Source organism: Harpia harpyja, chromosome 16 (assembly GCF_026419915.1).
Source record: "Harpia harpyja isolate bHarHar1 chromosome 16, bHarHar1 primary haplotype, whole genome shotgun sequence".
Classification (NCBI taxonomy): domain Eukaryota; kingdom Metazoa; phylum Chordata; class Aves; order Accipitriformes; family Accipitridae; genus Harpia; species Harpia harpyja.
In genome coordinates, this window is record NC_068955.1 from 20,845,206 (window position 1) to 20,870,828 (window position 25,623).

At 41.4% G+C, this 25,623-nt stretch overlaps 1 protein-coding gene across 3 annotated transcripts in view; it reads right to left on the bottom strand.

Moving 5' to 3' along the window:
- SCUBE2 (signal peptide, CUB domain and EGF like domain containing 2) overlaps nt 1-25,623 on the bottom strand; it is a 47,088-nt gene that overhangs the window by 12,827 nt on the left and 8,638 nt on the right. For 2 of the 3 annotated variants that reach the window (XM_052811548.1, XM_052811547.1), the window contains exons 5-16: nt 21,224-21,349; nt 20,714-20,830; nt 19,134-19,223; nt 17,367-17,483; nt 16,250-16,372; nt 14,299-14,415; nt 11,736-11,858; nt 11,121-11,237; nt 10,416-10,502; nt 9,583-9,687; nt 8,202-8,357; nt 7,634-7,837 (exon numbers count right to left, since the gene is read on the bottom strand). In XM_052811548.1, coding sequence (XP_052667508.1) covers nt 7,634-7,837; nt 8,202-8,357; nt 9,583-9,687; nt 10,416-10,502; nt 11,121-11,237; nt 11,736-11,858; nt 14,299-14,415; nt 16,250-16,372; nt 17,367-17,483; nt 19,134-19,223; nt 20,714-20,830; nt 21,224-21,349 — 1,482 coding nt within the window. The remainder of the gene's footprint in view (nt 1-7,633; nt 7,838-8,201; nt 8,358-9,582; nt 9,688-10,415; nt 10,503-11,120; nt 11,238-11,735; nt 11,859-14,298; nt 14,416-16,249; nt 16,373-17,366; nt 17,484-19,133; nt 19,224-20,713; nt 20,831-21,223; nt 21,350-25,623) is intronic. The other variant, XM_052811549.1, reaches the window with a different exon arrangement.

Sequence of the window (25,623 nt, forward strand, 5' to 3'; positions counted from 1 at the left end):
GAAATGTTACATTTGAGACCTTATCCCATCAGATCTCTCTTGACAACTTTATCATCTGCACCTTACCTGCCTTAAAACCACATGTTGTAAAATTGTAGAGCTCCCTGTGGAATAAAACTGAGTTAATCTAAATCTTCCAGCAAAGTTTAGCAAAGTGCTTAATTTTTGAAAATTTGCATTGAGGAGGTAAACTTAAACAGACCTCCTCAGACATCACTGAGATCCTCAACATGGGGCATTCTTAGACACACTGCACGACTTAATTCTGAGAGCAAGAGAAAGACGGGGCAGAAGCATCAGATGGTCTGTTTCTGTGCCTTGCCTCCACATTGAGACACCCTGTGAGCGCCAGCTAATTTTTGGTTTCCAGGATTCTGAGGACGGGGACAAGAGTCACAAGTTATTTGTCCTTCCTCATCCTGTTAAGTTTTATTAGGGCATAAACCACAACTTTCTCACTCCCCATCGTAGTACATTCCCACACTTCAGCTAACTAACAACAAGAAAAAAAATACTAAGTCACTAACATGTTGTGTCTGTGCGTTCAAAGCCTAATTAAGTGGTCAGCAGCTAGACTACTAGATAAAGTGCAAGGTGATACAAAGACTACATTTACACAAGTATTAGAGCTGATCAACTGTCAGGACTTCTGCAATCTGGCAGTTTCTGTGTACTGAAAGAAGGCTGACATTTTGTTTCAGCTTTGCTCAGTGTTAATCTGAGGTCCACCAAGCTGCACTGGAGCTACGCTCCAACTGCTTCAGGCCCCTGGTCCCCCCTGTCTTCCTTCCACTTGCACTGGCCGCCCCAGGGATGCGCTGTGCCAGGTCAGCAAGATGGTCGGCTCTGCCTGTGACGGTGCCCACAGGAGAAACACAGGGCTGAGACAGTGAAAGGCAGGAACTGTGTAAAATCAACCTGGGCCAAAACAAAACTTTTCCATTTGATCTGAACCAGTCAGTTCAAGTATTTCATTTTGATTTTCCTAAAAGGTGGCAACAAGAGAAGGAAAACTGTAAAAAAAAGTCCAACTAGCTACCACCACTGTAATAGGGTGTGCAAAACCAGCTGAAAAATCCTGTGTACAGTGTGGTGGTTACAGTTGTGAACTAGCTTGGAGAGAGATTTTTTTACTGCTTAAAAGTATCTGTTTGGGCAACAGCATCTTGCTGGAGACAAACCAGGCTGACAGAGGAGTCCAACTGGACGAGCAATGGGCTTGTTCTGTGTGCCCATGGGGTTTGGGTTCACAGGACACCACCACCCTAGCTGGCCACTCTGCTCAGAAATCACTTCACATCGCTACCAGAGCCCCCGCCTGTGCAGTGGCCTTCCAAGACAGAGCGGGCGAGGGGAACACTAGCTGCTTTTACAACAGACGTCCCTGGTTTATGAAGCAGCATACGTGGCATGCTTCCTAGAACTGGAGAGACTATGCTTAGATGGATAGGCCTACGAGGGTACTCCACATGTAGTCATACCTGATGTTACTACGTGCAATAATGGGCCTTATTCTCAAGGGTGTTAAGCACCCATGCTCAATCTGAAAACAATGAGAGTTGAAAAAAGCAAGCAACTCTGGATTAAGTTTATAAAGTATGTAAAATACAGAGACTGGGAAAATTAAGTTTTAAATATTGCACTGCCTAGAAAAACGCATAACCCTATCTTTCCCCCACTATGATTTCTGAGACACACCAAACACTTCAAGTCTTAACAGATCCTATGTGCATATGAGAAAAGAGGTTAATACATCCAGATACAGATTTAGCTATTTACAGTCTAACAAATATTCATTCAATGCAAATATTAAAATTACTCCAAGTGATGCCCAAGCTTTAAGGCCTCAAGCTCTTACATATATCAGCTTCTTCACGACTGCATCAAACCAAGCTTTTCAAAGTGGTACAAGTGTCCAGACAATTTGATCCACAAACATATTCCCTGTAAACTGCTCCCAGTTCCTCCCCATCTTCCACCTGAAATGTTCCAAACACAGACCACTCATCTAACCCCGCTAGAGCACAGAGCAGGGGTAATGAGGAAAGCCTGTTTAGAAGCTCACAGCACTCACCAGGGCCAAATTTAGCGTAACAAACAGACTTGGTGTTAGGTTCAATTATGGTAACATTAATTATAGGGACATTATGTCAACACAGAAATCATCCTATGGAAATCCATAGGATGGTGTATGAAATTAGGATGACACAATTGAACTCTCCCCAAAAAAACCCAAAACACAAACCAAAAAAACCCAAACAAAACCAACAAAAAACCCAAGAAACACCTCTAAGAGTTCAAACTTTTCCTGTCATTTGTTTAAATGAAACCAAAAAAGTTTATGAGCTTCATTTCACAAAGCTAGAAACTGCATGGTCCCACCTGACACATGGAAAATACCCAGTTGAAACAAGATCTGAAGATTTGCAAATAATGACATTAAATCAGAATTCCACTGGCTGGCTTTGCTCTTTTTTTAGAAACCTGATTGTTTTTCTCCAAATGAACAAAAGAACCAATTGCCTTTAGTAGACTTCATTTCTGCAGTCACTGTCTTTGTTTGTCTTCAATACCCATTAAAAACCTGGTCTTGAGTCTCATGCAGCTGTTTTAAAGAAAAAAAAAAATATGTGAAAGCTTTTCTGATGCAAAAACAAGAAGAAAAGGGGGGGGGGGAGGAAGAGAGGGGCCCACAGGGAACCGGGATTAACAGTTACAAAGACTTTTAAAGGCTCTTCACCTCTTTTCAACACGTTAGCCTTTGAGCATTGCTCCTATAGACAAATGCTGTAGTATCTCAGTAGCTGAGAAGGTGAACCTCATAAAGGAGGTCATGATCCACCAATTCACCATTTTCTTAAGAATGATGCCTTGACTTTATAAGGAAAATCACCAACAACGGATGCAAATTGATTCTGAAGCGGCATCCTTTAAGTTATTGTGGTTTAGTGGTTCACGCATTTAGGTCACATGAGATGGTTACGCACCTCAAGGATTTATGTCTTAAATCTACGATTGTCAGAGCAAGCAGGTTAGCATAAAAATAGCACCCTTTCTCCCGTTTGATAATTAATTTCTTCTTGTCAGATTTTTATAAAATTGTAAAAAAAAAAAAAAGCAACATACAGTTCTCTGTTGTGTAACACAACTATTAATTGTAAAAACTGCAAAGGCAGGCAGCACTTTGCTTTTCTCTTTAAATAGCTCCCTTGTACTTCTATAATGCCAGTATCACACCACGTCTGAACTTTGCGATGTGGTTCATAAGTTTGTATGAAATGTTAATATTTTATTTGCATCCTCTAAACTAAGGGGACAAAACTGCTGAATGCTGAGCAATGAAATGCATCAACACTTCCCACACAAGATAAAGCTGCTCAGCATTTACATCAGAGCAGTGCCTATACCAGTGCTGCTCATGCTTGTTGTTCTCTGAAGTGACAGCTCTTTGGATGAATCCACTTGCAACTACCATGCAGCAAGGGCACACTCACATGTCCTTTTACACAGCAATTTCAGGGAATGGTACTTTTCATTGCCTCCTTCCACCTCTTAAAGTATTCATTCATCCAACACAAAAAATACCAAATGGAACAGGCAAGGTGTACTTTCAACTCCATGGGATGTGATCAAGGTATGACAGAGTTTTAAGCAATGGAAAAGCAGCTAAAATGTTTGTTGTTTCTCCCTCAGTGGAAAGTGCCTGAGGGCAAAAGGGTCCCAACAGATATCAACTACTTCTCTTTCAGTGCGGAGGTTGCTGGTAAATCAGTTTCTGATAAGAAATTGCTAGTATTTAGAGTTGGTCTTCGGCTGTTAAACCTGCCTAAAGTCTAGTTCATACTGGAGAATAAATACTTGTAGCCAGGTTAGTAAATGAAACTGCATTCTCCCCAAGACAAATCTTCTCCTCTCAAAGCAGCATGTAGCACTTCCAGCATCCTCAGATGGTTCATCCAGTCTTGAAGCACTGTCATTCAAATATGCATGTTTTTTACCGTAAGATTTACTTCAGTGTGGAAAGATCACACTCCTGCTGTGAGAATCCAGTTCTCTGGGAAGGTTGATGAAGGTTCCATTTTGCTATATGCGTTTCCTGTGATATACATTAGTAGAGATCTACTGCTGGTTGCTCCTTGGAAGCCATTCACAGGACTTCATGGAATTAATCAATGTGAGCCAATGCTAAATACGCTTACTTATTGATACAGAGCTTGCACATAACAAGGTAGACAAATGCAACACTTGAACCTCTAAAGCATCAGAAAATCCCAAACAGAACTGCATGTTAAACAGCAAAATTGAAATAAAATACACTACCCCTCAGAATCAGCAGTGAATTCTCACATTGAATCTGTTCCTGGTGCCTTTCTGGAGCTTTTATTCTGTGCTGTGGCCCGCTGCAGACAGCAGGAATTAAGACAGGAAAATCAGAAAAAGTACTATCTCACCAAAAGCGTGAAACTAAATGAAGTTTAGCTTACTCCTGCAATTGCAGGCAAGTTACGCAAGACAAAAGCTGTCAGAGCAGGAGCTGGACTTTCCCTTTTACACTGCTCAGATACAGCTTGTGTTTCAGACACTGTTGTGCCAGAAGCCTACCACAGAAAGAGGACCAGTACAAGACTGTCTGAATCAATAAAACTGTATCTAACCTAGCCATACTCCAAGTATTTTGTTTTAAAAAATGTATTTGAAAACAATGAACTGAACCTGCACTTCACTCACTATTTGCAAGACAGGAGACTTGTAAGTCCCTAGGCTGACTCTGTTGCCGCACTGCTTCCTGCTCCTCTGGTCAGACTGAGCAAAATCCCTTTGGTAAAGTTCTTTGCCTGTCCACAGACCAGATCCACCACCTGCACTGAATCCATCTGCTGTCCTGGTATCTCTTGCTATGGAGTCACTTTCTCCCCAGAATCATGAGCATGTCTAGATAAGCAGGGCCCCAATCCTGTTCAGAAGTTCTCAGCAGCTTGCAAAACACTCAGACCAAAACCAAACAAAACCCCAACTCTCCCACGCACATCCCTGAGCTGGTTTCTTCCTCTTCTTCCACACTGTTCCCACTCCATTCTCTTCTCCCCAGTCTGTTTCTTAGCTCCTTCTGACTGGCAGTCACAGCAGCAGCCACCGCCCAGTGCCGCCTTCACCATACACACTGGGACAGTCAGCTTGTTCTGAGGAAATGAGGCGTACGTAACACTGCCTCTGTGTGTACTTTTATGTCCCCTCAGCAACTAGTGAACTTTCTGTCCAACTCCCAGTGATCTGACAAAGGATGCGGCGAGGTTTCAAAGATACGAAGTTTCTGTGCATTCAATGTAAGTAAGCGGGGAACATGCAAGTGGAGGAGAGAGACCTTCTTAGCATCCAGGCAAGTAAAAGGCTGTGGTGCAAGTTCCATCTCCTGTTCGATCACAGCAAATCTACACAAGGATACAATCTGAATACTTCAGCGGAAGAAAGGAAGAGTCATTCAGTGATTGTACCTTTTTAGGCATGAGCAAATCGAACTGTAAGGTGCAAGACCCACAGGGAATCATCTCTTACTAGTTCCACTGCTCACAGCAGTACTTGTTAAGATGTCCAGAGCAAACTGCAGCACCAATTCAGCCACAGAAGAGGCTTGACTTTTACAAGTTGTTCTTCAGAACACTTGTCTTCATATGCTCAGTGTCTCCGTTTTAACCATGGACAGGCTATTTGTGCTCACCATACCAAAGAGTTTTCCAGGCATTCTCCAAAAGCCCCCTTTCTCTCTGAACTAGCACAGAAGTGCCATGTAAGCTTCTCATTTGTAATGAGGAATTAAACTGGTTCTGCAGCTACCTAAAAAAAATTTTGTTTCTTTGTTGTTCCAATTCCTAATTGTAACTCACATTGCCTTCTCTACCTGCTCTTTAGCTTACTCTATTTTTTCCAGATGAAATCACAAATGGCTTGAAAGCCATACTGTGCTCTGTACAATGGACCGAGACAGAGTTTTTCTAATCCTTCCTCCAGCATCCAACACAACAGCTTGAAAACATCCATGTAAACTCATCTTGGTGAATTTTCCAAAGTTTTTTCAGACCCATTACAATGTTACAAAAAAAAAAAAAAAAAAAAAAAAGAGAGAGAGAGAAAAGAAAACTTACAGCTTTTCCGACAGAATACCTGAGTAATTCCCTAGTCTGCTTGCTTACACAGATGTTTTAAACAACACCAATTCATTTTTCTATTCTATGAATCCAAGTTTTTCCAGAGTTAGCAAAACTAGATTGGAAAACCTATTCTGAGGGTGTCCTGGTTTCGGCTGGGATAGAGTTAATTTTCCTCCTAGTAACTGGTACGGTGTGTTTTGGATTTAGTGTGAGAATAACGTTGATAACACACTGATGTTTTAGCTATTGCTAAGTAGCGCTTATCACAAGTTAAGGATTTTTCAGTTTCCCATGCTCTGCCAGCAAGCAGGTGTACAAGAAGCTGGGAGGGAGCATAGCTGGGACAGCTGACCCGAACTAGCCAAAGGGATATCCCATACCATAGAACGTCACGCTCAGTATGTAAACTGGGGGAGTTGGCCGGGAGGGGCGGATCGCTGCTCGGGCATCGGTCAGCAGGTGGTGAGCAATTGCATTGTGCATCACGTGTCTTTTCTTGGTTTTGATTTCTCTCTCTTTTTTTGTCATATTCCTTTTCATTACTATTCTTTTTAAATTGTTATTAATTATTTTATTTTACTTTAATTACTAAACTGTTTTATCTCAACCCACAAGTCTTACTAGTTTGGGTTTTTTTATTCTCCTCCCCATCCCACTGGGAGGGGGGAGGAGTGACTGAGCAGCTGTGTGGTGCTTAGTTGCTAGCTGGGGTTAAACCATGACAGAGGCCAAATGGGTTGCTGCTGGAATACTGTACTAATTCAATCTGACAAGCATTTTAAAGGCTTGCTGATTCACAAAACCACCTACATGCTGCCTACCCTATGCAGCCTGAATTAGCTGTCATGGTTGTTAGGACCCTGTTAAGATAACATCTGACCCCTCTCCTTAACTTTTGTGCTTCGGAAGCATTTATTATGGGCTGCATTATGGTGGTGCCCTCCGGTGCCATGATAATTAAGATTTTTTGCAGTACTGGCCTATAAAACCCCTATTCTCCATGAATTTATAACTCTGTCATGAAGATTCTCTGGGACTCAGAGCTTAATCAGCAAAGAGAACACAACTCTATCAAATTCTGCTCAGCCTTTTCTTTGGAAAAAGGAAGAGATGAAATGTTCACAAGTTCAGAAACACAGTGTTATACTGGATATTAAATGTAGTCTCAAAAATAACACTGGTGATGTCAAGGCCATTGGTGCCTGATGTTACTCCCACATTTTCTACCTTTGAGCTTACTGCAGGCTGTGCATCAACTATAACAACGTGCAACGCACTGAGCCCTTATTCTACTCTATAACACAGCAATTGCAGACAATAAATACATAAAGGATCACATCTCAGTAGCACAAACAGTAACCCCTACTTCTTCACGTGCAGCCCTCCTCTCTCCTGGACAAGCATCCCACGATCCCTCCAAGCTCACCAGGCCTCAGCAAAACAGTAAAACACACGTGATGGTTTGTTCCTAATTTACATTTACTTACCACATCTGTTACCCACATACATCTGTCCTACACCACAAGCCTGCTGTGGCTCTGATAGCTTGAGAGACTTTCTGGCCACTTCATGGTCCATGCCAGAGACACGAACGCGGAACTGGTCCCTGCTGACGGTCTTCCGTAAGGTTCGAATGGTTTTACGGAACCTCTTTTCAGTCTTTTTCCGAGCACAGCGCACATCACATGTGTCTGAAAAGTATCAAGGGTGAAAGCTGCTATAAGTGACCATGCACAAAAATCCACCCAATTCAAAAGACCAACCAATGCAAATCAGTGAGAAAGCAACTTCTGTGTACAAGTCTGAAATCCTTAGGGACAACAGCACCAGGCTAGAAGAAAATTTATCAGACCACAAGACTTTAATCTATGGGCAGTTCTTTGATCTTTGAAACTATCCCCATCCCTCACTCTTTTTGAAGCAGTAAAATTCATTTTCAAAACAGGAGATACTTTTTATTAATATTTTGCATACAGATAGAAGTGAAAAATACAGAAATTAAGGAGCAAACGGCAAGAAGCTTCAAACTGCACCTTGGATTATTTTCCAACCAACCTGTCACCTCCTTTCGGCTTGTTTCAAGCTCAAAGTCCGCAGTGATAAAAATTTCTCTAGCCGCAGTCAGTCTACTGAGGGCTCCATGAACTTTCTTGCCAGAGCTGCATGTTAGGTTTACATAGTGGAAGCTCTCCTTTACTGAATTATGTCTCTCTGTATGAACAAAATTAAAGGAAGCAAAAGCTTGGCCAGCTATGTTATTGAACATTCACTAGTGCTCAACACTTAATGTTGTCATGAAGAGTTAAAAGGGAGCAAACAATCAACTCCACATGCCAGTAAACAAACAGTTCGGCCAATTTCTCAACTGGTACACCCTCACATAGAATCACGACTCCAGTGCACCTACAGATGTACTGTTGGGCTGAGACTCCAGCACTGCAGCAGGTCTGAGGCATGATTCACTGGGAGGATGAGAGCTTGGCTGCAGTGCTCAGCCCACTTCCCTGGGTTTTGCTAGCAGGTTCTAACGAACTGCCTTTGCACTAGGCAAAGCATCTTAAAACCACGACACTGCCTGCATCAGGCGGGCCACTCCAGGGAAAAAATTTTGCACTCATATGAAGCATGTGAAAAACATGTTAGCTTATAATGATGTTTAAATTAAGTAGTGGCTGCATACACAGGACATTTGGAGACCATTTTCAAGGTTTCAATGAGGAAATAAGATTTACTTAAAGAAAACACCCAGAATAAGCTTTGGTTCTGGAGCATATAACTCTTCACTGAGCATCTAGTGTAGCTTCTCACTGTTACTCTTCTAAGGACAAACTGACATGCTGATTCATCACAGTGACTTCTTCCCCCAGCTCCTGTTTTGGGTTTTTTTTGGTTGCTTGTTTTGTTTTTTTTTTAAATGTACTCCTCCTCATTTTCTGCCTTGGAACAGATGGAAGAGCTAACCTTACTGTGTCCATCTGGGGCTGCTGAAGTATAAAAGGAAGACAAGAGAAAAGAGAAATAACCCTTTCGCAACAGAGTCAGCATAAAAGGCCAGGAGATTCTTCACTGAGGCATCAGACAGTAAGGAGCAGGTGAGAAAGGAAAGAACAGAAAGAAGGGATAGAGAGAAGGGAAAGGAAGAAATCAAAAGAATGAAAAGAATGGTTGATTTCCCTGAGAATTTATTGGCAGTGGTACAAACAAAAAAGGAGAAGGGCTTTCCTAGCAAGACTGTAAGGTTGCCACAGGGAAGTCCTGTGATCTGAAATAACTATGGCAAGAATCATGGCTGGGAAGGAGTATGATTCATGACATCAATGAGGAGCAGAAAGTTTGCAGTCCTCTATGCTTTGCTTATGATGTACTTCATATCTGGGAAGCACTTAACCCCTGAGCTATGGCTCTAACCTGCTTACCTGCATTTTTATATTCATACCTGGCATCATCTGTTCCAGACTTTCTTGAAACATCTCAGTCTTTTTCAAACTACATTTTCTTTCATTTAATTTAAAGGTTACGCTTATCTTGATGGCTGAAGTATCTTCAGGAAGAAACAATGACATGTTATTTTAAAAAAGGAACAGAAAATTTAGATAACCCTAATGACACAGCATAACGATGACATCAAAAAATATGCTGATATAAAGTGAAAAAGCAGTCATCACAGACAACCTAAAGGGATGCCAGCTTCCTCCTGCTGTGAAGCTGGTTCACAACTGGAATTGGAACAAAGTGTGATAGACTTTATTTAAAAAAAAAAAAAAAAATGATGATGATTATGATGATCAAGTCTAGATCTGCTATTGGGTAAATGACACAAAGGTCAGCTGAAATCAAAGGAGATACTGCAAACCAGTTCAGAAAGTAGTTTATGTCTATATAAAATAGCACCTCTTATCTGTTTAGCTTTAAATGATTTCTAAACTTTACTGTCCAACAGCTCAACCTAAACATACTGTATGTTGCCACCAATGTCCAGTTTTAACGTCTAAAAAGAGGCATGACACTCCTGGCATAGCTGTTTATTTCACTACTGATCTTTTTCTCTTTCCTTATTTTTAAGTCTTAGTTTGACCAATGCTGATGAAGCAGTACAAGGGGAATTTCCTGTTGTAATCACAAACTGCAATCACGAGGAAGAGGAAGAAAAAACAGAGGGAGTAAAATGGAGAGGGAAAATAGAAAGTCAACAGAAACACCCTTATTTCACAGTTATCTATTAAAAGAAATCAGTCAGTCAAATCATGCAACAGTAAATCTAGTGATTACCCAGCCAGCTGGATGCATTTGTATTTTGCTGCTTTTTCTTAAGCTGAGATGACCTGCCACAGGTGAGGGTGTAGGCATCTTGTGTTCCTAACAGACAGACCATACAGACAGACAGTAAAGACACAGGCACTGTGCACAGACTGAAGACTCCTGTAGTATAAAAGACATTTTTAATTTGTTGATCGCCATCATCATCTTCACCTTTTTCAACAATGTTGTGCATAAAATACTCCACATTAGAGCTTGTCTCTTCCTAAGCAATTTAAAGGGTTTAGGAAGAAAAGCAGCATCTGTCCCGTAAGCACCAGCCGAGTCTGCATGCTGTGTCCTGTGGGGTGGAGGGGCTGTGTGGGCAAAATCTCAGACCCCACGCAGGGCTGGAATGCCTTCACCCCATTCAGCAGCGGCTCTCAGGGCCAATTAAGGAATGGCCCAGGGAGCACAGAGAATTCTGCCCTGTCCTCCCCAGCTTCAAAAAGACAGTTGTCATGAGAAGGGAATCTGAGGGTAGAGTGGTTATAAAAGACAAGGAAAGGGGGGCTTTCTTGGGACACTGGCAGGGATATAGCCCTTTATTTTCTATAGTGAAAAAGGAAAAGTTCCTGTTGATTGTCTACTTCTTGGGGCTTCCATGAGAGTTAGAAGGTTTACTACTCTTACACTCTCCGCAGAATCACATGCTTGTTTTTGTTGGTTTTGACTTACCAAAAAATACCTGGACATCTGGAGAGCAGCTTAAGAAGCATCTATCACTCCCACCACTCTTACTGCAGTGCAGCAATACCTTGGGTGACATATTATCAGGCAAGGGACCCTTTGTCTCTAAATAGGATAAAACAAATACTCACAGAAGTAAAAGATCTACATACACCCTACTAATAAATCAGCATGCAGCTGCTTTTGTAAGCTGGTACCTGAGAGCACCCATGGAATTAATGTGCTGTTTAGACAGAAAATCAAAGCAAAATAAAATCACTGGAAGATCACACCACTTAAGTAATTTCCTTTCAGGTAAAGCTATCATCAGCAAAACTTCTCATGCAGAGAAACAAAAGGAAACAGAAGAATGAGCTAGACAAAAGCACAGGAAAGAAAGCATCAAAATCCCTCAAAGTATCTCCTGTTTTGGGGGTTGTTTTTTTTGCTTGTTTTTACCAGTTTCAACATCAGTACCATCATGCCTCAATAAAAAGTAAAGCGGAATACCTGGAACGATGACTCATACCACTTTACTGGACAGATCAAGATTTTCAGATTTGACTATAATCACAAGGCCATCAGACACATCAGGAGTAGAAATGTATTTACTGGGCACCTTACCAACACAATCCTTTTTATTCCAGTGTAATTTGTAGCTAGAGTGACACAGGCATTCATAGTCTCCCAGTGTGTTCACACACAGTTGTTGGCAACCACCATTGTTGACGCTACATTCATTAATATCTACAGGGGAAAGGTAAAAATACTTTTAAAAAGTTACTCTTGCCAAAGTTCTGTACTCTAACTCCACTAGGTAAATATGTAAACAAATACTGCTTAGTAGGGTTTGGAAAAGATTTTAGGAATGCTCTCTGGAAACCCACCTTGAAATAGTTTTGTCTTCATGGAAATCCTTTGATAAATGTCAAAATTGATCAAATGTTGTCAGAGGGGAGATGTTAGGTATGTCCTTAAACCACATAATTGAAAAAATATCCAGCCTCGGCAATATGATAATGAATTAACTCAAAGAAAAGGAGACCAAATCAAGTCTGCATTGCACTGTGTCTGGTTAATTAATATTTCTAATTTGGAATAAAGACAGACAACATGAACAGGATTCATACTGATCAATCCTCCAAGTGCTCAGACAGATAAAACTGCTGTGGAACACTATTTGACTCTATGTGGGCAAATAACACCATTGTATCACCAATGTCCCTTTTGGCCAATTATCCAATTGCAGGGCCTTGCCCTACCCAATAAATGCCAATAGGAGGAGAAACTACAGACAACACAACATACTGCCTTTGGTGCAAACTTGCATGCGGATGCAGAATATACCATTCACCAGTGGTGTATCCCAGGGGTCAATACTGGGGCCAGTACTACTTATCCTCTTCATTAAACCTGGATGATGGGACAAGAGTTCACCCTCAGCAAGTTCGCAGAAGATACAAAACTGGGAGGATTAGCTGATGCACCAGATGGTTGTGCCACTGAGGTCAGAAGGACCTTGACTGGCTGGAGAAATGGGCCGACAGGAATCTCATGAATTTCAACATAGAGAAATGCAAAGTTCTATGTCTCTGCTTCTCAGATCCACCTCAATGACTGCTTCACTTGTGTCCAGTAGCTTTATGGCAATTACACATAAACCTAGAAAGCTGTCATCAAGAAATCTCTTGCAAGTCCCAGAAGGTTTGTGCAACTGAGGGTAGCCACTTCTACGTACTTTTCTCAATGGTAATAACAAGTTCGTGTCACCACTCTCCCCAAACATTTGTTTCCTCCTCTAGACAGGTAGCAATTTGGTAAAAAACACTGTGAAACAGATTACAAAACCCAGCTGATTTCAGGGGAAAAACATGCTACTAACAGAACTGAGACAGCAGGTGTAGGCATGAGCAGCAGAGGAACAACGGAGAAAGAAGGCAACACCTTAAATTGGTACTGCTGCCTAAGATACCACAAAATCAGCCCAAATCTTTTGTTTTCATTGACCTTTTGTTAGGATGCTGCAATGGCAACCTATTATCTCCAGCACTTATTGACTTCTTCCATATAGGTCAGAAGGTGTATACTCAGTATCCCTACCAGCTTTGACACAGTCTGTGATTGCCAGTAAATGAAGGATTTACTATGGTACAAGGATTAACATCTTCTGCACAGGGGTATGATATGAAGAGGCCAATTAGCAGCCAACAGTAAAATTACAGTTCCTTTCCATCATTAGTGGCCAAGGGAAATAGAACTAATGCAGAGGAATTAATGAGAACAGACTTCTTTTAGCAAGTAGAGCAGTGTTACTCCCCATTCAGACAGGTTTCCCTGTTCACCAGGATAAAACACAGTGATGTTGTAGCCCTGTAATCTTTGCAGACTTTCTAGAGGCAGAGGTTAGAACAGATCAGGCACACAGAGATCTCTGAATTGTTATCTCCAAGTTGAAGTGTGCTCATCCTGCCTCAGAAATAAATAGGTCTTACTCAGAACTAAGTAAGCATATGGAGTCAGTAAGGTCTTGCCTACAGCTTATATAAACCAGGTTTAATTCCATCAGTGTCCAGTTATTCATGTTTCCTCATGTTAATTTGGGGAATTTGTCATAGAAATATTCACACTTGACACACATTGAGGTTCTGTGAACATCTTTCTCTCCTTCCTTGAACTTTTCTTATAGAAAAGACATAAAAGATTTAAGAGCATTAATCTCGGCTAACGTAAATCAGTGGTACTACATCAGCTAAATTACAATCTACATCACATGAGGATCTGGCATATGCACAAGGGCAACCTGCAAAACTGTATTTCTAGGTCATCCAGAGCTTCCTCTTCTTTAAGTCATATTCCACTGACTTTTCATTGAAGTCAAATGAGACTTCTGCATGTGAAAACTCTATCAAATTATGGCTTTCATATCCAGGTGCAAAATGCATCCGTTTGTTCTAATAGTCACAGGTTCTTTCTGGATGCATGGGGGGAAGGGAAAATCATTTAAGCAAAGACAGAAATGAGCAGGATAAGTTTCTACTTTTGCTGTGTCTCCTTATCACGCCAAAGAGTAAAATTTATTCTATGTGCCTACTGCATATACATAGGCTTGTGTCTTGCACAGACACTAATTAGACCTGTGGCAACAGCACTCTCTGAGCATGGCCTGTAGCATCTTTTTACAACTCACCTCCACAATGTGTGAAGCCATAGAGAGCATATCCTTTGTTACAAGTACACTCGAAGGTGCCTGGATGATTGATGCACGTGTGGTCGCATGTCCGTTCAAAAGAGCATTCATCAACGTCTGCAAGTTTTAAAGGGATACATCAGTATCTCTCAGCCTGACAAGGGAGCACTGATGAGCTAACAAAGTTGGACACAGAGATGTGCAGATGTATGTAAACTAAGCAAATTCTTTTAAGCAAATAATGTAACATAATGAAATGACAACTTTCAAAAGAACAATTAGTTTGCCAAACAAGCTTTTTCTTGGCAAACATGAAAACTGCTGCTACATTTTTAAAACTTATGTTTAAAATAAAGTATTTCTCTTCTACGGGAGAAAAAAAAAGCTGACAAAACTCTTATTTCATTAAGAAAAGTCTACATACGGTCTGCAAAAATAGATTTACAAAAGAACATATGGCCTTTGTTTTTTCCCCCCTTTCATTTATATGAAAGTGAAGGCCACATTTTTAACTCTGTATGAATATACAGTGCCTGATTTAAGTCTGCTGAAAATCACCATGTTTCAAGATACACCTGAAGACAGATGACTGGAATAATGTGGTGAATTCTTCCACGGATCCATGATACTGTATATTTAGACTTCAATGTCTGTCTCTAAAGGCTGCTGAGATATCTGTTTTCTCCAGTGAAAGTTGTCTTTGGCATTACAATCACTTTGCACACATCTTCTTTGTAAAGCATAGTTAGTATAATAGCCTAATCATGATCTCAGTGAATTGAATGGTAAAACGGTAAAATTCCCATCACTTTCTGAGGCCCTGAATGTTTATTATACCATCAAAAGCACCTAAAACTTCTGTGCTAGTACATTATGCATGCCATGTAAGAATGTTGCAAGATACAAAAAAGTTCACATCAACATCACTGACACACTACATCATTCTTTTTTCTTTGGCTTTGGCATGCTTCAAAATACAACTTCTGAAACAATCTAGGTAAAGTAACAGAAGTGACAGGGACAAAAGGGAGACACAAGTCTTTAAAATACATTCATAAACAGATTCCATTAAAAAACCCACAAACTATCTTGAAAATCTTATGTTATGTTTTTATAGTAAGTTTGTTCCATATAAATAGTTGTCCTTCTTTGTCTGACTTAAAAAGGGTAAGAATGCACCAAAAACCCAAGTGAAAATTATTTTCTGTTGGTCAGTTCAGCTTTCTGAAATTCACTATTAATGTCAGCTGGTTGTCTAGGAAATGGAATTACTCACCTCCCCAGTTGGCTGATTGGCTTTACATTGTTTCATACTGTAGCTTTTCCAAAACCACAGACCATTTTGATCTTTACATTTTAATGTATTTAAACAGCTTAAACAGGATTGCTAACTCTATATGTACAAACCATTAGAGAAAAGCAAATAATTTTTGTAAGTCTCACAGGAGAAATCCATGTCATCCTAAAAATCAAATGCTCTACGATGTTTTAGGGAATAGTGATTCCAGTCTGTCAACAGGCTTATAATTTCATAGATCACGTTATATCTTTTTTTCTTTAAATAATGAAGTCATGGCACCTAAATGTCCCATTAAGAAAAAATAATTTCACTGCAATGGTGAACTAGTCAGTAAAACGGACAGAGAGATATTGTCTATTTTTCCCCGTAAAATATTTTAAGATCATTAACAGAAGGGGGGGACACATTATGCTCACAAAGAGCTTTTCAATATGATGCTATCTCTGTCACTTCCAGATGATAGTTCACTGTGCTGTTAAACATAGTATCCAATAGTATCAAGCCAACTATATTAAGTCAACAGCTGTTTCAGAAAGGAAAACAAAATTGAGGCATGGAAATTATTCTGGAGTCCATTATCACTTCATCATTGTAGTAGATGTCCAAGCCATGCTGATTTGTTCTACTTCTCTGCCTCTCCAGTGCACATACCTTGACAAGACTTCTCATCTGTTAATAATTTAAATCCTTTTCTGCAGCTGCAATCAAAACTGCCAACAGTGTTTTTACAGAAATGATCACAGCCTCCGTTATTGGACTGGCATTCATCAATATCTGTAACAAAAAAAGTGCTTCAGCAAATAAATACAGTACATTCAACATACTTCCACTGCCAGATCCAGAAAATAGTCACATCCAATTGGTTAGAGAAGCCCAGAAACAAAATTGAGCAAGAATACTAGAAATTTTAAGGAAGATCAGATCCAGCTCTTAAGAATGATCTGGCCCATTCAGCCCCATGACAGTGTTATTTAACATATTGCTGTCAGTTACATTTGGGTACATGTATTCAAAAAAGACCATTTCTCCAAGTTCTGTTTGGAAACACTTTGACTAAACGCTCTCTTAAGGTTTTAGCTTTTTAAACATTCTCTCCATTTCCTCTTCCTAAGCCCTACAGAAAGCTCAGACAGAGGAGACTTCCTGAGCTACCCTGTCCTTTTCATGCCAATACTAGAATGAGTTCTTTATCTAATATTGACTCAGGCATGGGTATTCCATCATTTTTGCCTAGTAGAACAGTCTTAGCATCTAATTACTGGAAAATATATTCTAATATACAACCTAAGTGTCCCTTTGCTCCTTTCCAGTACTCTCATTAGAGCTGCTTGGACCTGTATAAGTAATTCTACTCACACATCCCTGTTTACACACTGGTATTTACTTACAAACTGCTCTAATACCCAGCTGACTGCAGGTAAAATAGCAGACTATTGGACTGTATGCCTGTAAGAATCTACATGCCTACCTCTTGCAGTACTGAGCTCTACCACAGACCTGTGTTACCTCCTACCAAAGCTCATCTGTGAAAAATGAAGCCATCTTGGCAGGAGGGGTGGAAGTGGTGAGGGGGAGGGCAGAGAAGCAGAGATTCTCTGCACGTGATGCACCTGATGCGATGGAAACTGTGTCTACCCCTGGCTGCAGTCCTTTCTTAGGTCAGATTACACATACTGGCTTTCCTCTGGACACTGAATTACCTTCATTTGGAGATGAATACCTTACAGTAAGGTGTTGGTATGAACATGTCCACAAGTATAAAATTTACCTTTACATGTCTTCCCATCAAACTGGAGTGTGAATCCAACAGGACAGCTGCAGTGAACTCCAGTCGACGTATCTTTACATGTACGATCACAGCCGCCATTATTAACCGCACACGTTTCTAGCCAACAAGATAAAGCTGAAGTTTGCTCAGGGGTATTATAATGGTAACAAGAAACACCATGTGATACAAGGCACGGTTCCAAGCACACTGCTAATTCAACCATAGTTGAATTTAGTCTAGTATACACAAGCAACTACTCAACTATTAAATACATGTGTTGGCAAAATCCCTGCCTCAGCTATGTGGAGGTTTTTTGCGGAGACTACAAACTAAAATATTGTCTCTGGATATTCTTGTCCTTAAACACAAAGCCCCACTCCTTGATGATGAATCTGTTCCTGCCAGTCTGTTTCCTTATGCCCACACTCAATCCTGGCTGATCCTCTGACACTTCCCACGAATGCTCAGACACCTGGTTACAACACTCAGCACTTCTAAACCTGTTTTCTTAAATCCCTCCCCAACACACTTTCACATGCTAACTGTGCTCCCAGTCATGGTGAATTACACCCACACTGAGGGTTCCTTCAGGCTTGTAACCCAGGTGCCACCTCAACCTCATGTTCCCCTAACTTCCCTCCTATGCAAATTATGCCTAAATCTCACCAAACCTTTCTAGCGAATACCCCTAAAATACAGCTCTTCACATTCAACTAAACAGAAATAACTCTTTGGCATTCGTCTTTTAGTCAGTCTAACCACCTCAGTCAGCCTAACAACCTTTTCACTGGCTGGACAAATGCAATTTTATCCAGCACATATTGATTCAGAGAGCTGCTAAGATCATCTTCTGTCTGCTTTTTGAAATCCTCTCTTTCTAGCTCTGTCTCCTAGTTTTCTGCAGCATCAAGCATATGCTACTTTTTCTCAAGTTTTGAGACCTTTACTGGTTTATTCCCTCCCAGTCTTTCATCTCACACTGAATATTGGGAGGCTGTGTCCAACCTCCACATGAAGACAGAGTGCCTCTTCTTTCCTCCTCTTTCTACAGAAATGTCATTTTTTTGAAAATGAGGCTATTCATGTAGATGTCTAAATGGATTCAGGAGCTCAGAGCTAGCTCTATACTTTTGCTAGTTCCTTTTCCAGCCTCCATGCTCCATGCCACTTCTGTGGCAAATGCTAATAAGCACAGTAAATCACCGTGATACCTGGAGTAAGGGCTTTTGGGAAGTGGACATCCACTGACCCAGCTGCCCTGAGACCACAGTGACGGTTTCTCATGCCAGTGCCTTCCCAGTAGCAACAGACCCCCAGAGGCTGGTATTCTGGGCAAGATGCAAACACCACTAGGAAGAGTAAGATGGCCTTGTAGCCTAACATGTCTTTCTAGATGCAATCCACCACTGGGCCCAATTCTCTTCCATGCAGAAGTATACTTTCAATTGAAGAGAAGCAGGTAAAACACTGCTTCCTCCACAATCGTTTGGCGAAGAAGGGATTGTACTGCATTCCCATGATGAATTCGAACCATGGAAACATATGCTACTTCAAGGGCAAGTTCCTGACACCTCCTACTGACCGTCATAAACAATGTACATAGTTTCTTATACATTATGAAATAATATTATTTTCTTAAAAGGGAGTGAAGCATCTCGGGCAGAATTCAGCCCAGAGCTATAATGGTTACAATAAAAACAGAAAAAAAATTCTTCAATTTAAAAGGTTTCAGCAAACATCAAAATTATTTTGGATAAGCACTTTTACCCATAAGCAACCGTCGCTTCACCCTCTTGTCCACATCAGCTCCTGCTGTAGTGTTTCCCTCAGAAATTTCAACAGCAGCCTCTTCCCTCTCTGTAAGGAACATGAAAAAAGCAAATGAGTAAAGGTGTCCTGACCAGAAGCCTCATCTGATACACAATTGTCATGATTTAACCCCAGCCAGCAACTAAGCACCACACAGCCACTCACTCACTCCCCCCCTCCCCACAGTGGGATGGGGGAGAAAATGGGAAAAGAAGTAAAACTTGTGGGTTGAGATACGAATGGTTTAATAGCACAGAAAAGAAGCAACTCATAATGATAATAATAACACTAATAAAATGACAACAGCAATAATAAAAAGGATTGGAATGTACAAATGATGCGCAGTGCAATTGCTCACCACCCGCCGACCGACACCCAGCCAGTCCCCGAGCGGCGATTCCCCCCTGCCCCCACTCCCCCCAGTTCCTATACTAGATGGGACATCACATGGTATGGAATACCCCGTTGGCCAGTTTGGGTCAGCTGCCCTGGCTGTGTCCTGTGCCAACTTCTTGTGCCCCTCCAGCTTTCTCACTGGCTGGGCATGAGAAGCTGAAAAATCCTTGACATTAGTCTAAACACTACTGAGCAACAACTGAAAACATCAGTGTTATCAACATTCTTCTCATAGCGAACTCAAAACATAGCACTGCACCAGCTACTAGGAAGACAGTTAACTCTATCCCAGCTGAAACCAGGACACCAGTATGTACGCACATGCAAACAGCTGGATTGCATGCTGAATTATCAGAGACAGTTGGAACTGACTAGGCAGAAATAATTTTTTTTTAAAAGAAAGTAATAATGAAAATCATGAAGACCCTTCAGTCAAAACCATGAGAATACTTTGCTTTTGTTGCTTCCTTTGTTTGCTTCAGTTTTCTTAACAAAACAGAAGATGTGCTATGGATGTAGTGATCAGAAACAAGATAAAAGAACTAAGTGAACTGTCATGAATTGTTCTGTTAAAAGCACACTGTTATCATCTACCATGGACTAATACAAGGACCAGCCAGTTATGCCTAAGCATTTGATTTCAATCAACAGACAACAAACTCTTCCAGAGACTGGAAGAGTTTGTAAATCTTAAGTGCTTTCTTTACTGGATAAGTGCCTTGCAAAAATTGTACTTTAATTGAATTCAGAGTTCTGGTTTTAACAGACATACTGCTTTACGTCTGTTTTTAACAGACATACTGCTTTACGTTACACTCTGGCTCATGCTATACAAGAAACTGAACCTAAAATATCCTAGAGGGCAGGGAATCTTCTTTGGTTAGTGACGGGCCTTGTGCTTCAGAGGGACCAGTGATAACTACAGGCTGCAGTAGCATTAGGTAGCTACTTATATAGGGAAGCGTTAAGTTGCCTGAACCCAACCCACTCACTCATGCACTAGCAGGTTTCTTAGTTTTGCATTCCTTGACATTTTCTAGCCATACTATTATGAGGAGCATTAATCATGCACACACAGCAATGCCACACCATTCTGGAGCTAGTCATCAACAGAAAACTACTTCCCTCCGCTGTATACTGACCCAGGCAGGTTTTCCCATCCACATGCATGATGTACTTGGGGTGACATCCACAAATAGGCCCATTATCAGCATCATCACATGTATGTTGACAGCCACCATTTCCATGATTACATGTTACTAGGAAGAAAATATTGGTTACATCTCACAAGTACTTCCAGCCTCTTTGAAAGACAGTGTGCAATTTTGACTCCATTTGACCATCCAGTACAACCTTCCTAACACACCCCCTTCCTGAAGAACTTTGTGAGACTGAAACCTGCAGAGCTCTCTTGTGGAGCTGAACTTTCCGTTATGAATGATGGCACGACTCCCAGACTACAGATACTGCAGCAACCAACAGACTGGTGTGATAGTGTCCAGCAAAGCCACTGATTCCAGTTTAATTCAAATGCACACAAGTTAGGCGTGTCATCCCAGTTTAGCTATAACATACCAAATCCCATATCACTGCAAACAGAACACTATTTGTTCACTTTGGGAAACCATAAGCATATGCAGAATGTTGCATACAAATGCAGCTCCTCTGGTTCTTGGACAGTTCAAATCCTGGTCGGCATTCACAGGCAACTCCTCCTTTGGGCGTTTCTCTGCAGATGTGGGCACAGCCATGATCTTTATTCATGCAGCTCATGCCTTCTGCAAAACAGGACAAGTGCAAGAGCATCAGCATCCTCAGCGTCTCTGTGTGCAGGCAACAGTCAAATAAGGTCAGTTCAATACACGCAGAGACAACAGCCTGCTACTTCTGGGAAGACTCTACAGGATTAGGACAAGAAGTATAAGCTTACAGACAGGAAAGGCAGAAAGTCCAATCCTGCAAAGTCAATGGCCCCAAGGTTTCTCCATCTATGATCTTTTCTGTGCTCATGTTCTTTGACTGCAAGGTCAAAAAGCAGTGTCCCTAGATTTGGACAGCATGTGCATTCTCATCCAGTGCTCTCACTTTATACCAGTGTTTATAAAACCTCCTCATTTCTTTTACAAAAATTGCAAGGTGGCTGATACCTGGCAAGATCAAAGCCTAAAATTAAGTTCTTATTTCTCTGCTTAAAAGAGCAGCCACCAGACACAGGAATGCCTAGGCTGACAGTCACAAAAGTCATTCCTATTTCAATTACTGGCCTACAAAGCCTATTCCCAAAGTCATAACCTACCTCAGCAGTGACCAAGTAGTGACCAGGCAGACATGCAGATTGTATGTATGCTGTATGCCAATTCTCTTTTTTTGTTAACCATTTTGTTTTCTTTTTTTTTCTGATTTCAGGAAATACCTGCCAAAACAACCCCACTGGGGATTATCACAGAGTTCTGTATTTCTACACACCTTCCCAGCTGGACAGAATTTAGTGCCAGTGCCTGCTGTCGTGGTTTAACCCCAGCCAGCAACTAAACACCACGCAGCCGCTCACTCACTCCCCCCCACTCAGTGGGATGGGGGAGAAAATCGGGAAAAGAAGCAAAACCCGTGGGTTGAGATAAGAACGGTTTAATAGAACAGAAAAGAAGAAACTAATAATGATAATGATAACACTAATAAAATGACAACAGCAATAATGAAAGGATTGGAATGTACAAATGATGCACAGTGCAATTGCTCACCACCCGCCGACCGACACCCAGCCAGTCCCCGAGCGGCGATTCCCTGCCCCCCCCCACTTCCCCGTTCCTAAACTGGATGGGACGTCACATGGTATGGAATACACCGTTGGCCAGTTTGGGTCAGGTGCCCTGGCTGTGTCCTGTGCCAACTTCTTGTGCCCCTCCAGCTTTCTCACTGGCTGGGCATGAGAAGCTGAAAAATCCTTGACATTAGTCTAAACACTACTGAGCAACAACTGCAAACATCAGTGTTATCAACATTCTTCACATACTGAACTCAAAACATAGCACTGTACCAGTTACTAGGAAGACAGTTAACTCTATCCCAGCTGAAACCAGGACACCTGCTTTAACCAAATGAAAAAGCAATGTGACACTAGTGACTTTCTTCCTTTTGGTGCCCCTCCTAGAAACATCCTGTCATTTTTGTCTCTGACAGTTACAAGATGTTCATGCAGTAGCACTCAATGACTGCCAGAGTGTCTTGTCTGGCCTTTGCAAAAAGTTCAAGTCAATTAAACAGGGAGGAATTGTTCCTAGAATTATTGTAAAAACTTCTTTCACCTTGCCCCACGGTTCAGCTAAATCAATGCCTTTGCTATTGGCAAGACAGTGACGCAATTTGTACACACACGGCTTAAAACTACACAGCAGCTGGCTGAGTTATCAAATGGGATGATTAGACCAAATTAAAAGAATAGTCTTTCTTCTAACATTACACCACAGATTTTTGCTGAAGTCTTATACAGAGCTACAAAATGGGAAGAGAAGACAAATGAATGCTCTCCTCAGGTATACAGAGAACACACCTTTGCCATCAAATTCTCTGCCTTGGTGCATTTGGCTTTTCTAAGATATGTTACACCAAAATGCTCTTTCTTCTTGGTGAGAACACTTCATTTGAGAAGAGCAAGTGGAGCATACTTTGGCTGCAAGGTCTTATCCCACATTACCTGAAGTGAACTTCTACTGAGTTGAGCAGATGCACAATCAGAGAATGAAAAGGGTGACCATGCTGCTAGAAAGGGATTGTGTGAACAATTCCACACCTTATATATTTTTTAAACTTACACAGCCCTTTTTGCAGCCTTATTACTAACTGAAACAAAAACATTGTATTGGCAAGCAGAGGTCAGCTCGTCACCATTATTCCACTATACTTCAGTTAGGTCCTTGCTCTGCACACGACTGTTCTCGCCATCTGAAGCACAAGCTACAGTACCCTTTCTCTATCAAGAGAGCTTTAAGCAACAAAAGAATGGATATTACAGAGCCTAGATTATTCTGCTCTACTGGCTTTTTGATTCCTTTCCCACAGTGAGGACTCTGTAGAAGTCTAACAAGACAATGACACTTCAAATCCAGCAGCACACAGACACAGCCCAAGGAGCCCCCATGAAAGCTGTCATCCATTATTGTGCTGTCAGTCAAGGAAGGAGACAACCTATGAGGCCACAAATTAGCCTCATTAACTCTTGTGGTTTTGTGACTTTTCTGTTCTTAAGCATGCAATATGATTTGGTCTGTTAGCTCAGAGGTGTTAGAAGGCATTAAGAGAATTAGCAGCTTAGTTTCTTAACAAAGTTATTCTTTTGTCTCTATTGAGCTACCAAAGGGGAAACTGTTCAAGAAAGTACTTTGGTAAAGTTCACTGACATCAGACAAATGGTTTAAATGCTCAGTTTGGGATTGCTCCGTTCTAAGAGAGCAGAATTCAATCAGGTCTCCACAGTAAGCTAAAACTGCACTTCCCAAACCAGGGCACATTTTAATAACAAAGTACCCATTGTGTAACAAGGTACATGACCAAACCCACCAAAATCTAGCTGACCCAAGAGCCAGCATTTCAGAGAAGATATATACATCCACACATTCTAGCATTTACTGTGAGGCTGCTGCTTGTTTCCAAAGGTGGTAGAAGATTTCTACTCAGCCCCATTTTATAAGGTTGTATTAAAGACATGTCTGTAAAACCATAAATGCTGTGTGACTGCAAACTCCTTCATGGACACAAAGTCTCCCAAGTCACGTTGTTCCAGAGCTGTTGCAATGGCAGATTGTGGTCAAGAACCAAAGCCCAAACAAATATTGGTCAAATCCCACCACATGCTTCCCAGATGTGCAATTTCTCTTGCAGGAGACCCTGCCTTACTGGCACGCAAGTGTCTTGGGATGGATGAGTCTCTTGATGGCCACACTCACAGCCAAGAGAGCTGAATCCAGTGCCTGCCTGGCCTAGTGGACGCCAAGCCAGATGAGTCCTTTCTGATGACTGGACCTTCCTGAAGTTACCCAGCAAACTTCAGTGAGATCTGAGCACTCTTGTCACTGGCAAGATGCCAGGCAAAAAGCCAGCATGCTATTTCCCTACCAGGTCACGTTAAATTAATCTCTTGCATGTATGATCTGTGTTTAAATCTTTGTCTTTTTTACACAGAAGATGAGGGACATCAACACCATCCTGCTAAGAACATTAAGGCTCCATTTAAGGCACATTCAAATGGGTGCTCAGTAGGACAGAGGCAGAGGATGCAGTTGTACAAAGAACTACCAGAGATTCTCAGAGGCACCCTCTAATAGCCAAATGGTGAGGAGCATCAGCACAACCAGCAGAACAGGACAGGACGTCCCAGGAACGCTTTAGTCTTTTTACACGCTTCCTACATCCTTGTGTTAAGGCAACTTTTTCCAAAAAGCTTTCTAGTTATCACTGTTCTCCACAGCCAGAAGGACTCTAAGAGCAACAGCTGAGATGGTCCCCTGTGTACGAGCTCTCAGTCCACACAGTGATTTCAAATGTGGCTTTCATCTTGCAGGTCCAATTCACTCCCATTGATTCAGCCCAACCAGTAGATAGCTGTGACTGTGAAACACCACAAGGGAGAGTAGCAAGATTTGTCATCCATAGCAATAGCAACCGCAAGACGTACTACATATTTACTCATGAAAAACTCTGTTTTCCTTCAAATTTTTGTATTCTCTAATATGAAACAAGTTAAACACAGAAATAAGCTACATGTGCATAGCTGCCCTGCCAGCTACTGTAACAGCCTTCCAAAGTAAATCCATTCTCCCACATATAGATGAAGAAGAGCTCATTCAGAGCAGACAGCCAGGGAAAAGAATTGGATTGTGCACAACTTCCCAAGACACTCTGAGTTCCTGTAGTTTAAGCAGGGGCTAGGCAGAACCATCAAGCCACTCGGAGCACCCCTGTGCTTCAGACCAACACAGTCACATCAGATGAAAAATCAACTTCAATTATCAAACTCTCCCCTAATAGCTACCTGACCTTGAGTCCCATGTCACAG